The sequence below is a fragment of the Peromyscus leucopus genome, chromosome X (genome assembly GCF_004664715.2).
Source record: "Peromyscus leucopus breed LL Stock chromosome X, UCI_PerLeu_2.1, whole genome shotgun sequence".
Classification (NCBI taxonomy): domain Eukaryota; kingdom Metazoa; phylum Chordata; class Mammalia; order Rodentia; family Cricetidae; genus Peromyscus; species Peromyscus leucopus.
Window position 1 is genome coordinate 29,716,257 of NC_051083.1, and position 17,362 is coordinate 29,733,618.

A 17,362-nucleotide genomic window follows, 5' to 3' on the forward strand; every position below is an offset into this window, starting at 1 on the left:
CACACACACACACAGGTTTTGTTTGTTTAATTCCAGGTCGTTGGGAGATGTTAGCATTGTTAGGTTGCTCTCCATAAAAGGATGATGGTCAAGTTTAATTTATTCACACACCACAAGGTTATTCACACACACCAACATTCCTGTGTCGCCCTTGTTTAGAATGATAAACCTTCTGGGAGCTCTGCTTTGGCTTCCCAAAACTGAGGTATAGTTTTAGTCTATTTGTGTGTTCCCTGAACCTCCCATTTCTAGATTTCCTTTTGTCTTGAAAATATTTCCCATTAGCATGAAATGTAGAGGAATAGCATAGTAAACAACATCAAGTTCTAGGGTTTGAATAATGATGTTTATTTCCTTTAAATACATTTAAATATGAAACATCAGGCAGTGGTTCAGGAAACTTGAAAAGTACAAGCTGAACAGGAATTACATCAGTGCTGATCATACAAATGAAATTCCACATAAGAAAGAACCAGAATAATTCATAAGCATTGCACTCGGACTTTGCCAGTCTAAGTGATGAATCACATGGCACCTGCTAGTTGATGGCAAGCAACCCTTGCTCATTCATCAAAACAATGGGCTCTCCCAGACCCCTTCCTCTCTGAGCACTGGTGTGCAGAGGCATCTGAAGCTAGAAGTAATCTGTCAGTGACCCAGAGAATCACCCAGCAGCTATTGCATGGAAATGTGGATTCACCATGGCACTAGAGAAAATCGATTTCTCTAACACCTGGGGGTGGGCACCAGTGAGAGCAACTAGCCAAAGCAGCATGCTGTTTATAGTGACAGGGGTGGGGAACTTGGGAGAAAGCTGAATCAAGGATTCTCCTGACTGTGGAGTCCCTGGGCCCTTCTCTCCTTTGGAAAGCGCCAGTGCTTTCCATAGGCTGGCTTTCTATTTGCACATGTTCTGGTATGAAAAGGACATCTGTCCTCACAGCTGTAGAAAAGAAAGTGAAGACGAGACTTTAGAGGCAAGGATCAACTTCAGATAAAGCATTCAGTTCTGATTTCATTTGATTCTGCTTTCAAAGGAGAATTTCCAGACATGTATTTAAAGTGTCAATGTAATATTCTAAATGGGCACTCAACCGGCTGAGGGCTCAGCCTTATCCAAGTTGTTGATGCCGCCTCCTCTAAAGCTCGAGGCACGTAGCAGAAGAGGGGCTGGGAAAATGTCAGAATCAGAAGACAGAGAGAAGGACTAGGAAATACCATCCTCTAGGCATGTCACAGCCTTTGCAATCAGGACCTCATAGCAGCAGCAAGAATCTGCCCTAGCCCTACACAAGATGAAACTTCTCAATAGCTACTTGCGCATTTGTGAGGGTCTCTTGGGGTCCTACCCCTCTGTAATGAACTGTGGGCTGGCTACTGATAGAATCTGGGAGTTGGGGAGTCACCGTCTTCAGTTGTGGATCTACTGGTGGGTGAGCGGAATGAGCTCTGACAGAGAGTTCCAAACCTGTGGTCACACAGATGGCCCCAACTGCCCTTAGTGGGTCACAAAACAAAACAGAAAGACCTGGGTGTAGGAAAGGGACTTGCAGGGAGGAAATGAGTTGACAAGAGTGTGCTGGGGTTCATTAGAATGCATTTTATATGTGCATGAAATTTTCAAAGAACAAATTTAATTATTTAAAAAAAATCTCCGTGGTTAGTTTGGGTAGGTTTTGAAATTGATCAAAGCCCAATCAACGACCTCTAAGAATTATAGTCATCCATAAGTTTCTTGCCTACACGAATCTAGTGCTACCTCTTCATCAAAAACACACACACACACACACACACACACACACACACACACAGAGAGAGAGAGAGAGAGAGAGAGAGAGAGAGAGAGAGAGAGAGAGAGAGAGAGAGAGAGAATTAGTCTGCTGATCTGAACCTCTCTTAACCTGGTTGCTTAAATGTCAGTGACTTCTTTTTTTGCTTATGATAGCATAATAGCAGGCATGGTGGTGCAGGTCTGTAATTCATGAAATCCTGTTTTGGAACAACAAAAAAAGTTAATCATTACTCTATATACTTCCACTTATGTCTTAGATGCCAAACCTCTGTCTGTCTTATTAAGGGGGTGCTTGGGCAATGAGAAAAAGGAGCCCCATGAAATCAGATTAGGATGTCCTTTAAATGCCACCAGTCAAGCAAGTTAAGGGGTAAGCGAAAAGACCATTGACCTGCAGGTTTCTGGGTGAAAAATCTTGTGCTTTTGGCAGCAGCTCTCCAGACTTTCTTTGCATTCAAAGCAACTGCAGTTTTCTGGGTGCTGAATGAGATCACCAGCACATGATGTTTTGCAGACACACTCACAACGATCTTCATCAAACTTCATGTGTGGTCCACAGAGAACTGGTTCCTGGAGGTAAGAGAGGTCTAAACAGAAACACAAAAGTGTTGGTTTGGCAGCCGAAGCCTAGAGGATCCAAGGATCCAAATTAATTGCAAGTTCTACATCTTCCCAATAAAACGTGGATCCTCCCAATTTCCTTGCCTGTAGATTTTTGGCCTTAATTTTCTTCATAGGGTGAGTAAGATACACCTGTGATTTCACAACATAAACATATAACTCATATGTTTTCTTAGGTTTTTAATAAAAACTATCATAAGCTGAATATTTCCGACAGATTTTTATGTTGCCGAGTGACCTGCTAAGAATATATACTTCTGTGCTGGAAAGATGGCTCAGGGCTTAAGAGAACTCCCCGCTCTTGCAGAGGACCCGGGTTTGGTTTTCAACACCCACGTGTGCGGCAACTTAAAATTACCAGTACAATCCCAGAGGGTCTGTCGCCCTCTTCTGGCCTGCACAGGCACTGCATGCAAACCACGTGCAGACAATGACAGCAAAACACTCATACACAAAATTAAAATAAATCTTTAGCTACACACACACACACACACACACACACACACACACACACACACACAAACTTATGCAACCAGCCAGTAGTGACAAGACACAGGAGTATGAATGTAGTCCTTGCCAGTGTTTCAGGAGAGTGGGAACCAGGAGTACTGATGTTGTAGAAATATTTTCCCCAGGACTTCCAGATAACCAATGATGCATTTCCTCGTCTCAGATCACCACACTTGTAGGAAACACATAAAGGTGACAATGAACTGCGGTCCAGTCTCAGCCAGTGAACTGGAATTCATTGCCCAAAGAGGAAGAAGAGGTGTGGGGGGGTGGGACTCCACTGGTAGAATGCTGTCCTAGGGCCCACGAGAAGTTCTGCGTTCAGTCTCCAGTGGCTCCAAAACTGGGTGTGGTGACCCATGACTGCAATCCTAGCACTCACTCCAGAGGTAGAGGCAGGAGGATCAAAAGTTCAAGGCCATCCTCTGTTACACATCGTGTTTAAGGCTAGGCTGTAGCACGGAAGCATCCGTCTCCAACGAAAAGCAAAAGCAAACAAGTGGAGAAGGTGAAAAGTTTGGAAGAACTCGTACTTTTCGCCTCAGCATTCGTGACGGTTTTGGAAGAAGATGACTATCTCTTCCCCCAAACCGGCTTCTTTTTCCGTTTGCCTCATTTGGGGACTGGCACCATTGTCCACTAGACTGTGTGGTCACTGTGTCCACTCGGTCCCTTGTCCATGCCCTCCCTTCTCCATTGCGCTACCTCTGTCACAAGTCACTCAGTCCCCTTGTATTTCTTATATTGGTGGCTGCCACTCGTGTCACAGCCCCAGCGTGTATCTCTTCAGTCTCCCCCTCGGGTGACTATCAAATGCAAACCTGATCCCATCTCTCAGTAACCCTGGCTATCCTGGAACTTGCTATGTAGACCACACTGGTCTAGAACTCATAGAGATCCACCTGCCTCTGCCTCCTGAATGCTGGGATTAAAGATGTGAGCCACCATGCCCAGCCATGCTTTAAATGTCTTAAAAGTTTGCCTTCACACACAAAAGGGCAAATTTTATACCAGAATCTATAATCATTAAAAGACCTTCCATGACCTTGACCCCTCATTCTCACCCCTTCCTTCCTCCCTCTCATCATCCCCAAATGGCAATCTCTCATGATCCAGTCTCATGGTTTTGACTGCTCTTTAATTGTCACGTATTTAGAAATTACATGGACTGGATATCCACAAAGATGCCATTCTTTGTTTCATGAAGAGGAAAAAGATGAGCAGCATATGCTGTAAGTCACTGAGGCAAATGTCAATTTAGGTCAGGGCTAGATGACTGAAAAACAGTTAAGACTCTTAAGAGTCTTTGAGTCATTGAGCACTAGGTGGCAGCAGAGACACACATGAAAGTGTCATGCAGTCCCAGCTCCATTCTTAGAGTAGTTTAGGGGAACACAGTCCTGAGGTGTTCAGCAGATTACATAGCAGAAGCAGAACATTATGTCCTTACAAGAAAGTTAAAGGGAACAGAGACTGGATGCAGGAGAACTCCGTCAAACAGCAACCAGCTGAGGCTGACACCCCGAAGTCTTACATATCGATTTCCATCCCTAGGGAGGTTGACTCTGGGTTCCTGCTGCATTCTGTCCTCGGCCTTCTTCCCTTCACTACTATTGCTATGTTTTATTCATTATAGAAATGATAGGAAAATGAGTTGGATTTGCACCAACCGCATCCATTTGGAGGGTAAATAAGTGTAGAGAAGGCAATTAGCTCAACAGCTTTGTATGCAGAAAAGGTGTTTAGTGCATAGAAAGTAATGTGTCATCAGTTGAATGGGACCACGGAGAAACACACGGGAACTTGGGCACATGAGGATGTTATGAGTGATGAAAACTAGAAGTAACTGGGATGCAATCCACCCTCTTTCCTCACTTCCACCATTGTGACAGTTTCCCCAGAAGTTCCCTGCTCCCTCCCCTGCTCAGGTCAGCTCATTCTTTTCTGCACTGTTGCTCACTTGATCTTTTTACAATTCCGACGGATGTTACCACTCTCTTTCCTGAATCATTTGGCTGGTTTCCATTTGTCCAGAAGATCACAGCCAGGCTCTTCCAGCACAAGCTTACTAAGTCCTTTCACGCCAATCCTAGGAGGTCCCCCAGCTTTGTCTCTTCAAATGGACTCCTTTCCCCAGTAAGATATATGTCTTTGTGATATGGTTAATCTTCTTTGTTGGCTTTAGTGGATTCTAGAACCACCCAGGATGTATACCTCTGGGCATGCCGATGAGGACACTACCAGAGAGGTTTAACTGAGGAAGACCCACTGTAAATGTGAGCTGGGTACCCAGTCTGAATAAAAGGTGGGAGAGGAACAGGAAGGGCTGATGGGCAGGAGCATCTGTCTCTGTCTGCTTCCTGGCTGTGGATACAATGTGATCAGCCCTCTCCTGCTCTTGCTGCCAGGTCATCCCCAGCATGGCAGGCTGTTCCCCGTCAAAGCAAAAACCAAAATAAGCCCCTTCTTTTCTCCCTCCCTCTTGCCCTCCCTCCTTCCCTCCCTCCCTCCCTTTCTTCCATCCATCCTTCCGTTCTTCTTTCCTTCCCTCCTTCTATTGCTTTTGTCAGGTATTTTGTTACAGAAACAAGAAAAGTAACTAACATACCCCAGCCCACTGCTAACATTTTTCAGCATTGGGTTTGTACTTTGCTCTCTCACCTCAATGCTGAGCTCTTACAGCCCCATTGCTGATAGCACATCTCTCCTTCCTTCCTAGGCCTTCCATCCTCAATACGTGAGCCTACCCAATGAGTCCTCACCAAGAATTAACCTCCCTCAGAAAGAAGAGGTCTCACCCCAGGTTATAACCCCTCCCATAGTCTGTACGACCCAGTCTGCTTATTTGAGATGGCCCCCCAGGGACCTCCTTGGCTCTGACTCCAGGTAGGGCTGGCTGATGACTTCTGAGTAACTGCGGTGTGGTATGCTGCCTTGCTTGTCACCATTTGATCTATTGTGTCTGTGTTCAATCTATATGTGTGAGCCTTTCATTACATGACTTTAAAAATCTGTTACTTCACATCCCAGTTTGAGCTCTCAGAGAAACATTTAGAAAGCTGCTGAGAACCAGAAAAACAGGACAACTGTAAATAACAGCTTGCTATTTAGTTTCTGTGACAGATACCATGAGGCTGAACCCTTGCTATTCTTGCTAGATCATAGTTTAAAACAAGCAAGATTCACATTGCATGATCCCCTGTGATAGTTTTCAGTGGAACTATGTGACATGTTATGGGGAGCAAATAAAAAACTCATGCATGTTCCACCATATATTCATCCCAGGACTCACAGATTTACTGACTGGGAGACAGAATGACAGGCTAGCAATTCCCAGTGTGGCTGAGACCAATACCATGGTTTGCTCCAACTCTAGAAAAATGTTTCCCCATGTTCTTCTTCCATCCTTTATTTTTTCCAGATTATTGGCTTGATTTCAAATGGTACAGTTGGAAGAAACCAAGTCCCAAAAGACCTTGTGTGCTTCACCCTGAAGTAGTTTTAAAGTTTAATGTTTGCTTTTGAAAGCATGCTTTGGGATGCTTTGGCCATTCTGTACTTTTCTTTGAGAATGAACAGTAGAGTGATTCATTGGTGGATATGGTCACAACAGAGAAGGTTCTAGAATCCAAATGTTTCTGCCACTGTTATCTATGTGATGGTGAGATTACTAGATATCTTGGGGTGGACACTGTGTACTTGTGAAAATGAGCAATCATAGGGTTGTCGTGAAGATTACAACATTGCCTGGTGTTATAGCTTGAATGAGAAATGGGCCCCATTGGCACAAGTATTTGAACACTTGATCCCCAGTTGGTTTTGTTCCGGCAAGTTATGAAACTCTTAGGAGGTAGGGCCTTTCTGAAGGAAGTACATCACTAGAGGCAGGCTTTGGTGGTTTATAGCCTCACCCCACTTCCTGTTCTTTTTTTTTTTTTTTTTTTTGCTTCCTGTGTGTAGATGAAATGTGATTAGCCAGTTTCCTGCTCCAGATGCCAGGCCTGCCTGCTCCACCATGATGGATTCTATTACCCTTGAACCATAAGTCAAAATACGCTCATTCTTCCTGAAGTTGTTTTTGGTCATGATATTTTATCACAGCAACAAAAACATAACTAAATAAACCTGGTCATACTAAGCACAATAATGTTGACTGCTTATGTTCTTTTTTATCATTGTGGTTATGACTTCACTATCACCATCATTACCTGCTGTTCCAGGGAGTGGATTTTCATCTTGTAAAACACATTCACATTTGGTGTTATCCCACAGCATGTCAATAGGACAGAGTTTCTTGGAATGAGAACATCTAGGAAAAGAAAATAATGAGCCATATTTTAAAATTTTTCAAGGTAATTCTACTTTGGATTCTTAATATTTAATATCTAATCATTAAAATGTTCCGTGTGGAGCATGTTAGTGCTTTCAAATTTTGTTCTAAAAGTGATACAGGAGAACAAATGTTTGAGAGCACTGTGTCACAGGGCATGGTGACTGCTAAGAAAAGACAACCATGTGAGAACAATTACAGTTTTAAAGACCTTAACTGTGGGGGCTAGAGAGATGGCTCAAGAGTTTAGAGTGAGTACTGTTCTTCCATGGGACCTGAGTTCAGTTCCCAACACCCATGTGGGTTGGCTCACAACCACTTGTAACTCCAGCTCCAAGTGATCCGGCACCTTCTTCTGGACTCCAATAGCACATGCACACATGTACACAAACCCACAAACAGACATACACAGACAGAAACATAAACAAAATAAAATATAGAGCGTAATTTATATTTATGAATGGCATCTTATTAGATAGTAATTCTATAGTTGTAAATATTCTTTTTAGGAAAACTTTAGAAAGTAAACTGGAATTTAGGAGAGTCACTGCTTGCTCTGGAGTGAGGGAAGACATGGCAGCTTTGTTAAGAATAAAAGTGTTGGGCCAACGTGACAGTACATCTTTAATCCCAGCACTCAAGAGGCACAGGGAAGCAGAACTCTGAGGGTTGAGGCAGCCTGGTCCATATGGTAAGTTTCAGGCCAGCCAGAGATACAAAGTGTGACCTTATCACAGAAAAGCAAAAGCAAAACAAACCAAAAACTACACACACACAAAAATCCTCAAAGGTGTCTGCAAGTAAACATATTGAGTTTATAACCATCAAGGTGGTTTGGGGCCCTACTGCATATATATATACACACACAATATATACATATATATATACATATATATGAGATATATGAGATATATATCATATATATCATATATATGAGATATATCATATATATATATGATATGTTTGTCAAATACTATGGATAGATCTGTTTTTGAAGCCAAATGATGAAGAATTGTAATGAAGAGATAATAATTTTATAATTTTGCTTGTATCTTTGCTATTTGTTTCTTCAACATTTTTATTAATCTATATTGTGAAAAATAATGGTTTTGACCATGCCCTATTCAAGCATGCATAAAATATACTTTCTTTTAGCTTGACCTGTACTTTTACCATCTCCCCTCTTCCCCCTCCTCTTCATCTCCTTTCTTTTCCCTAAAAATTCCCCTTCCACTTTCATGATTTTTTTGTTTCTTATGTTCCACAAGACAGAAACCATGCAACACATGTCTTTCTGGGGATGCCTCTATATTGAGTAAAGGAATAAAAGAATGTACACACAATTTTGTCAATACAAAAACAGACATTATCAAGTCCAGGAAATGCTTACTGATCTTCTTCTGGGATCTGAATGGATCTTCTGATAATTGAGTAGGGATGGCGGGGGCCCGTGGGCAAGCACTTACAGCCTGTATGGTTGGCAATTTTAACAGGCACTAACTCAGGCACTGATGTCAGAGGCACTGATATCTCAAAGAGCTACAGCAAAGAGAGAGAACCATGATGTAAATTTTATTATAGACTTTTTTCAGTTTCCACAGTCTGTATTTTTGCCCTTGTCCTTTATGGTAATGACTTCAGCGAAGTTATCCATGCAGAATGGAGTTAGTCATTGTAAGAGGCTTGGAATACTGGGAGACAGGAAACCGGGGGTTTCTCCAGCTTGGTAAAGTCTCTTAAGTGTTTTCCAAATCTGTTCTTTTTGCCATCACTAGAGTTCTTGAAAATGGTACCACTAGTCCCTGCTCTTGTTTTACATTTGAGTATAAATTGTAAGGATAAATGAAATAAAATCCTTGGAGGTTCTTTGAGATTTGGGTAGATTTGATTGCTATTTAAACTATTTATTTATCCCTTCCCAAACCATCACTATTAATGACAGACAATTTCCTATGTTTTGACTTTGAGGTTGGCCATGACACTTGTTTTGACCAATAAGATGTTAGCTGACATGACATACTACAATGTGGGACTGTGCATGCCTTGTGAGATGTATTATTTCTTGGTTATGGTATAGCCACGAGAAGAATATAACCTGGAAGCCATGCTGGTCCAAGGGATTGGGGACACGGGAAGCAGGCCTGGACTCTCAGCACCTTGGAGTATTTCGAACCTCAGATACACAAAAAAGAATAATTTATCATTGTCTAAAGCTCCTGAGTTTTAGGGCATTTGCTATAAAAGCATTGTACAGCTAAGTTAAAATCATACCCAGACAGATAATTCTAGCTAGTGTGTCTATTTCTATGTCTCTATATGCCTGCTCTATTGTAAATACTTTATAATTAATTTAGTTATCACTTGTAAACACATTATATTTGAGGGAGCTGAAAAGATGGCTCATCAATTAAGGGCACTTGCTGCACCTGCAGAGGACCTGAGTTCAATTCCCAGCACCCACATCAAGACAGGTAACTTCAGCTCCAGGGGGATCTGGTGCCCTCTTCTGGCCTTCACAGGCATTTAACACACACACACACACACACACACACACACACACACACACACACTGATATAAATAAAATTTTTAAAAATTTAAATTATATTTTTAATGGTCTTTACATGACAGATTGAGAAAGACATGCCTAAAGCGTGTACAGAAGTTTTTAGAGTGGTTCCATGAAGTGTAGATGAATTTGAATTTCATTTTAAGGCATTTCCACTCAATCACCATTCCAGGAAGTTCTATTTACTTTGTTTCTAAGAAGCAGTTCATCACATAGTCTGCACCTTTAAAGTAGGAACTGCCAAAGTGCACACATATGCCTATTTGGAAAGAAAAACTTCTGTGCACTTACACTTGAATAAATTCCTTCATATGAATCATTTGTTGAGTGCAGCAGTCCAAACAAAGCAATCAACGATCTGCTAATCCATTAAGGTTGTGTTTATTTGGACCTTTCAACATGTCATGGAACTTCCTTGAGAACAAGTAAGGGTGTTTTTCTGCAGAAACTTCATGTTCTTGCACAATTCTTCAGCTATGTTCCACGGAATAACATGATCAGACACTGAACTCTTGTATGTTATGCAAGCTTTGATTTACTAACCGTTTATCATAGCCATTCTTATGTCATTGTTTCTAATTATCAAATAGTAGGGGTCAGATACCTTGAGTTCCAAAATTCTCCAAAAGGGTTCAGACACAAAATTTCTATGGTTTCAAGGACAGTTTAGATGGTAGTGGGGAACAAAACTAAGAAAACTTTAACCTATTAGCAAAACAAATGGGCGTTTAGAACATTCCTTGGCATGGATGTATTCAGCGTCTATGTAATTGTCTTTTACTGCATGATCGTGAGGAGACAAGCAAATGTGATAAACGAGTTGTAGTAACACGTGAGGAATTCAACAGTGGACCAAAAGGAATGTGGCTTGGTTTCCAGCATTTTAATAATGCTTTCCTAAGGGGGTTACTTCAGGTCCCACATGCAGCATCTACGTTTACAAGAAGATGGTAGCCAGAGACACTTAGCTACAGGGCAAAGGTCACTTGATTCATGTATTTTATTTATTTCCTTCCTGGACACTGCAGGATTCTTTCAAAAGTCTCATGTGCTGCGCATTCTCCCTTTGTCCCCCACTCCACCCGAGAGATCTGTCCTCTCATCCTTTCCCTTTCCAGCTCCATACTGGCTGTCACCGCCTCAATAACTGGCGGCTTTGACTCTCCCAACACCTGCTTGCATTCTCTACCATGCTAATGGGTGGCGGTCACCAAGTGGGAAGTCCTCTACCATTTTTCCTCTGTTCCTCTGCCTTCTTCCTCCTTCGGCCTCTTCAGTTTGGGGGTGAGACCCCCCTCTTAGCTGGTTCTTGTTGCATTCTTCCTCCTTTCTTCCTCCAACCCCATCCACACTCTCATTCAACTCTACTCAGTTATTCCAATTAAATTCCACACACCCAAACAGCTACATAAGACAGCATGGCTTCCTCCATTCCTTTTAACACCCTGTTCTAGTAATGTCCGAATGTACTGATTCTCAATATTACAGCATTAGGTAGATGGTAACTGATGAGGCTGTGTCGTGTTGGATATTATGTTACCTCCCTAAGCCTCAACGTCTTTCTCTGAAAAGGAGGCTAAGATATCATCTGAGTTTGTCTAGGGAATTAAATGAGCTTTACCACATGAAGTATGCAGCTCAGTGCTTGGTAACAAGGTCAGCGGCAATGTCTTCATTTCCTCGTACCTGTTTGGAGATGTAGGAGGTGCTTGTGTTCATACACATCACACTCTCTTCATTGCAGCAGCCTCCACACCGGAACACGTTCACACAGGGGGGCTTGAAGAACGTGTTGGTTGTCTTTCCCAGCTCACTGGCGACTTCTACGCAAGTCTCTCTAGGGCTGCACTGGGTTCTCTGCCATTCCTCATCTATAACTGAAGTAATAAAGTTCATTGAGGCCAGCAGACAAAAATGTTCCTGATACACAACATAGGTGTTCTCATGTCCTCCCCCACACCTTTTGGTACTTGCTTATTTCACTAGGTGGGTATTTAAACATTTCTTTCAGAAATGTATTTATTTTATTTTGTGTATATGGATGCTTTGCCTACATATATGTATGTGCACCACATGGGTGGCTGGTGCCTTTGGAAGTTAGGAGAGGGCATTGGATCCCCTGCAACAGGAGTTACAAATAGTTGTGAGACATTGTGTGGAAACTGGGCCAGGTCTCATGCAAGAGTGACAAGTGGTCTTAACCACTGAGCCATCTTTCCAACCCCTAAATAGATATTTTTATTCATCCTTTAGCCAAAGATCTGCCTACAGAAAATTTTAAAACTGAAATCTCTGTGTTTTCCCATTGATACAATCACTTCATAAAAGATTTTATTTATCCTTGTGGGGAGCACTGTGTCCTGCAAATAGCCACACCCGGGCCATATGCAAAGGCTTGATAATAAGGAAGTCGGTGGACTACTGTGAAGACATAACATGTGTCTTTTATCAATCAACTTGCAGGGTACAACTGGATAGCGTTTCTTCTACCTGAAGCCAGGTGTGAATAGGTTTTAAAATCATATAGAAATGAATTTCTGTTGTCTGCTTATATAAGTGCATTGAGATTTAAATCTGGTAAACACATAAGTAGACATTTCAATGGAATTAATTTTTCCTCAAATAAGACTTTCTACGTTTGGAACTATCCAGTGGTTTACAGAAGAAGATGAGATGAGCTCCCTGGCCATAGCTAATTTGAGGGAAACCAGAAAAAGAGAAATACATCTCTGGCAATAAAAAGGGAAATACAGGGTGTTGTAGAACAATCTTTTTGTACACTGTGAAGATGAATCTTTGCCAAGGCACCTTCTGATTGGTTTAATAAAGAGTTAAATGGCCAATAGCTAGGCAGGATAAGGTTAGGCAGGATTTCTTGGCAAAGAGAGAGGAAGAGGAGATGAATTGAGGCGTGAGAGAGACACCAGAGGACACAGAGAGGGAACAGGAGGTGCAAGATGGAAGAGAGGTAAAAAGCCATGAGGCAAAATGTAGATTAATATAAATGGGTTAATTTAAGTTTTAAGAGCTAGTGGGGCAAGCCTAAGCTATAGGCCAAGCTTTCATAATTAATAAGGCGTCTCTGTGTCATTATTTGGGGCTGGCAGCAGAAAAGAACCGTCCATCTACAACAGGGTTTGGGAGATGGCTCAGTGCGGTGGGGTGGGGGGGAGTGCTGGCTGCCCAAGTGCAAGGACCTTAGTTCAGATCCCCAGAACCCATATAAAAAGCTGGGCACACTGATTACTCCTGGAAGCCTAGTGCTGGGAAGGCAGAGATTGGTGGACCTTTGGGGCTCGCTGACCAGCCGTGCTGTCCAAATCAGTGAGCTTCATTTCCAAAGACAGACCCCATTTCCAAAACTAAGTGGGAGAGTGGATGAAGAAGATGCTTAACATTGATCTCTGGCCTCCACATGCATGAACAGACATGGGCACATCTACCTGTGTGCACATACATGCACCACATGCATGCTTGAAAAGAAATTACATATTTTTCTTGCACCATTTTTTAAAAAATTTTTGACACATGGTATCACTGTGTAGTCCTGGCTGGCCTAGATTTTGTTATGTAGACCAGGTGTTGGCCTCAAACTCGAGAGATACACTTGTCTCTACCTCCTGTGTGTTGGAATTAAAGGTGTGCGCCACCATACCTGGCTTTCACCATTTTAAAAAAAAGTTATTTTATTTTTAAGTGTGTGTGTGTGTGTGTGTGTGTGTGTGTGTGTGTGTGTGAGAGAGAGAGAGAGAGAGAGAGAGAGAGAGAGAGAGAGAGAGAGAGATGCCTGCAGAAGCCTGCAGATATCAGAGTCATCAGATTCCCTAGAGCTGGAGTTAAGAGCAGTTGTGAGCTGCCTGATGTGGGTGCTGAAGAACCCAATTTAGTTCCTGTACAAGAGCAGTACCTGCTCTTAACTGGTGAGCTCTTTCCAGTCATACTTTCACCATTTTTTAAGTTAGATGTTGACACTTAATGCTGTGAGCAGCCCCTCTTCAGGTTTTTTTTTTTGGGGGGGGGGGCTTACTTTCAGCTTGTCATAGATAGAACTGCAGACTATGATATACTGGAGACATATTGAAACCTTTTTTTATTAGGAAGCCTTAAAATTGACCCCTAATGATCCCTAGTTCCTGGAGGCCATGCCCTATGCAATTTCCCCTCTTTTTGTGTGTCAATGAAACTGATTAATTGGATTTTTGCGAAGAGGGTACAGCAAAACAGGATGCTACTTAGGAGCTTAGGTTGAAAAAATTCTCTGACTCTGCTTCTCTCCTACCTCCACCTCTCTTTACCCCCTCTCCCTACCCCCTTTCTTTCTCACCAAGGACCACTTTTAAAAAAGATTTTCTTATTTCAAATTATGTGTATGTGTGTGGAGGGTGATGTGCTTGTATGTGGGGGTGGGGTGTACATGAGTGCAGTGCCCAGAGACACCAGAAGAGGGAGACAAATGCCCCCTGGAGCTGGAGTTTCATGGATGGTTGTGACCTCACCCTGCACAGGTGTAGGAAACAAACATGGGTCCTCTGCAAGAGCAGTATGTACTCTTAACCTCCAAGCCACTTGTCCAGCCTGAAAGTCATTTTTGAAGCTACTTCCAACTGAGGGCAGCCTCTGGCTAACAGCCAGTGAGGAAAGGGGCCCTTTACAAGATCCTAGGCTGTCCTAAGCCTCCACAACCACATGCACCCAAACACACGCGCATCTGCACGTGAACACACAGACTGTTTGAGACAGCCAAAATTTGGGGTAATATTGTTACAGACAAATGTTTCTATACACTATATTAAAATAATATGTATTGATGGGTGTGGTGGTTTGAAATAAAATGGCCCCCAAGGGAGAGGCACTATTAGGAGATGTGGCCTTGTAGGAGTAGGTGTGATCTTGTTAGAGGAAGTGTGTCACCATGAAGGCGGGCATTGAGGTCTCATAATATGCTGAAGCCAGGCCCAGTGAGAGAGATCACTTCCTATTGCCTGTGAGTCAAGATGTAAGAACTCTCAGCTCCTTCTCTAGCACCCTGTCTGCCTGGATGTTGCCTTGCTTCCTACCATGAAGATAATGGACTAAACCTCTGAATTATAAGTGGAACACCACAATTAAATGTTTTCCTTTATAAGAGTTGCTGTAGTCATGATGTCTTTTCACAGCAATAGGAACCCTAACTAAGACAATGGTCCTGGAGAGATGATTTAGAAGAGGACCCACATTTAGTTCCCAGCATCCATATGGCAGGTCATATCTCTAACTCTAGTTCCAGTGGATCTGATGCCTTCTTCTGACCTCCATAGGTACTGCACACATGTGGTGTGCTGTGGGATGGTCTGTATGTCAAATTGCTCTGATCGGTCAATAAATAAAACACTGATTGGCCAGTGGCCAGGCAGTAAGTAGGTGGGACAAGGAGAGAGGAGAATTCTGAGAAACGGAAGGCTGAGGCAGGAGACACTGCAGCCACTGCCAGGACAAGCAGCATGTAAAGACACCGGTAAGCCACAAGCAACGTGGTAAGGTATAAATTTATAGAAATGGATTAATTTAAGCTATAAGAACAGTTAGCAAGCCGGGCGGTGGTGGCGCACGCCTTTAATCCCAGCACTCGGGAGGCAGAGCCAGGCGGATCTCTGTGAGTTCGAGGCCAGCCTGGGCTACCAAGTGAGTTCCAGGAAAGGCGCAAAGCTACACAGAGAAACCCTGTCTCGAAAAACCAAAAAAAAAAAAAAAAAAAAAAGAACAGTTAGCAAGAAGCCTGGAAGCCTGCCACGGCCATACAGTTTGTAAGCAATATAAGTCTCTGTGTTTACTTGGTTGGGTCTGGGCAAGAGTTTCCACCTAAAACCTGAGAAAAGATTCTAAAATGGAGCTAAAAACAGCTTCCTAATTGTCTCTCTCAAATGAGCAGCAACTGCCGGTTTGAGTTACTGGCGGGTTCCCGGCGTGTGTGCTTGACCTGCAATATGGCAGGAATGAGGCCTCTGCAAGTGGCACATTAAACTGCATGGTGGATTTAGCCTTTGCTAGTACAAAACAAAAAGAGGTTTCTGGGCTACACGCTGCTTTGATAAGAAGCATAGACCCACTATTTCTGAGAATTGATGGCTCCCAAAGCTGGCAGAAAAGGTACCACCACCATGTTGGGAAGCTGAAGTGGGAGGAGCCAGCAGCCACAGCGCCTTTTCAGTCTTAGAATGGTGCAGTTTAAAGCAATAGGCTCAAGGTAATATAAAAAATAAGCCACGTAAAGATGGCTACCACACAGAGAATCTGGATTATGTTCTCTTTGATATTCATAACTGAAGAAAAACATTTGATTGCAAAAGCTGTTGAGTTATGCCAAAATGTATATTTTAAAGGTACCTTGACTTCAAAATTTGGCTATAAGGATATGTTGCTTTGGAAAAGAGGCTCTGCTTTTGTTTCTACAGAAAGCCAGAGGCTATTGATTTGTTCCAGATTAAGATACATCAGGTTTGACCAGCCAAGACCACCTGAAAGGTCTCCGATGACACCATGGCCCAGATGATCCAACATCCAGAATCGTTTCAAGGCAACTGACTCAGATGATACAGCCTCACGGACTACTCCATGATCCTTAAATTTTTTTTGTCTCCCCATAAGATACAGCGCTCCCCTCCAGCAGGAAGTAGTAAGAGATGCTACGCCCAAATTCCCAAATATACCAAGCTGGCTTTGGAGATGTGTAAAAGTTAAACCCTTCCTTTTTAAAAAAAGAAAAGGGGAAGTGCTGTGGAATGGTTTGTATGTCAAATTGCTCTGATTGGTCAATAAATAAAACACTGATTGGCCAGTGGCCAGGCAGTAAGTAGGTGGGACAAGGAGAGAGGAGAATTCTGAGAAACAGAAGGTTGAGGCAGAGAGACACTGCAGCCGCTGCCATGACAAGCAGCATGTAAAGACACCGGTAAGCCACAATCGACGTGGCAAGGTATAGATTTATAAAAATGGGTTAATTTAAATTATAAGAACAGTTAGCAAGAAGCATGCCATGGTCATACAGTTTGTAAGCAATATAAGTCTCTGTGTTTACTTGGTTGGGTCTGAGCGGCTGTGGGACTGGCAGGTGACAAAGATTTGTCCTGACTGTGGGCAAGGCAGGAAAACTCTAGCTACAGTGGTACACAGACATATATGCTGGCAAAACATCCATGCATACACAGAATACAAAATTAATATTTTTAAATTTCTGTTGATAAAAATTCATATAAAGTATCCTCAGATTGAATGCATGAGACACGAGCTATTTAAGCATTACTAGGGGAGCTATTTAAATTGGTACTGTTAGTCATAACTCTTTGAAGGGGAGAGTAATTGACTTAGGAAAATATCCTTAGTTTAAAATGTTGTTTAATGTTACTTTCTACTTGCTTTTTCTCCTTAAAATTCTAACTTTTAAAAGTTGGACAAGATTATAATCAAAATCTCATGCAGTTATGACCAATGCCACTGATTAAGATTTCATAAGGCCAGCGTTCTTTACTACTGCCCAGGGAATTACCCTGAAATCCATGAGAGAGA

The 17,362-nt window shown here is 42.5% G+C and overlaps 1 protein-coding gene across 3 annotated transcripts in view; it reads right to left on the reverse strand.

Annotated features, from left to right (window-relative positions):
- Positions 1-336: 336 nt before the first annotated feature.
- The window catches only part of Vegfd (vascular endothelial growth factor D), a 35,895-nt gene continuing 18,869 nt past the window's right edge, over positions 337-17,362 (reverse strand). The window contains exons 3-7 of one of the 3 annotated variants that reach the window (XM_028887758.2): positions 11,507-11,697; positions 8,644-8,792; positions 7,132-7,232; positions 2,184-2,379; positions 337-943 (exon numbers count right to left, since the gene is read on the reverse strand). In XM_028887758.2, coding sequence (XP_028743591.1) covers positions 820-943; positions 2,184-2,379; positions 7,132-7,232; positions 8,644-8,792; positions 11,507-11,697 — 761 coding nt within the window. In that variant the 3' untranslated portion in view covers positions 337-819. Of the gene's footprint in view, positions 944-1,591; positions 1,990-2,073; positions 2,380-7,131; positions 7,233-8,643; positions 8,793-11,506; positions 11,698-17,362 lie in introns of those variants that run through there. The other 2 variants (XM_037199451.1, XM_028887757.1) reach the window with 2 other exon arrangements.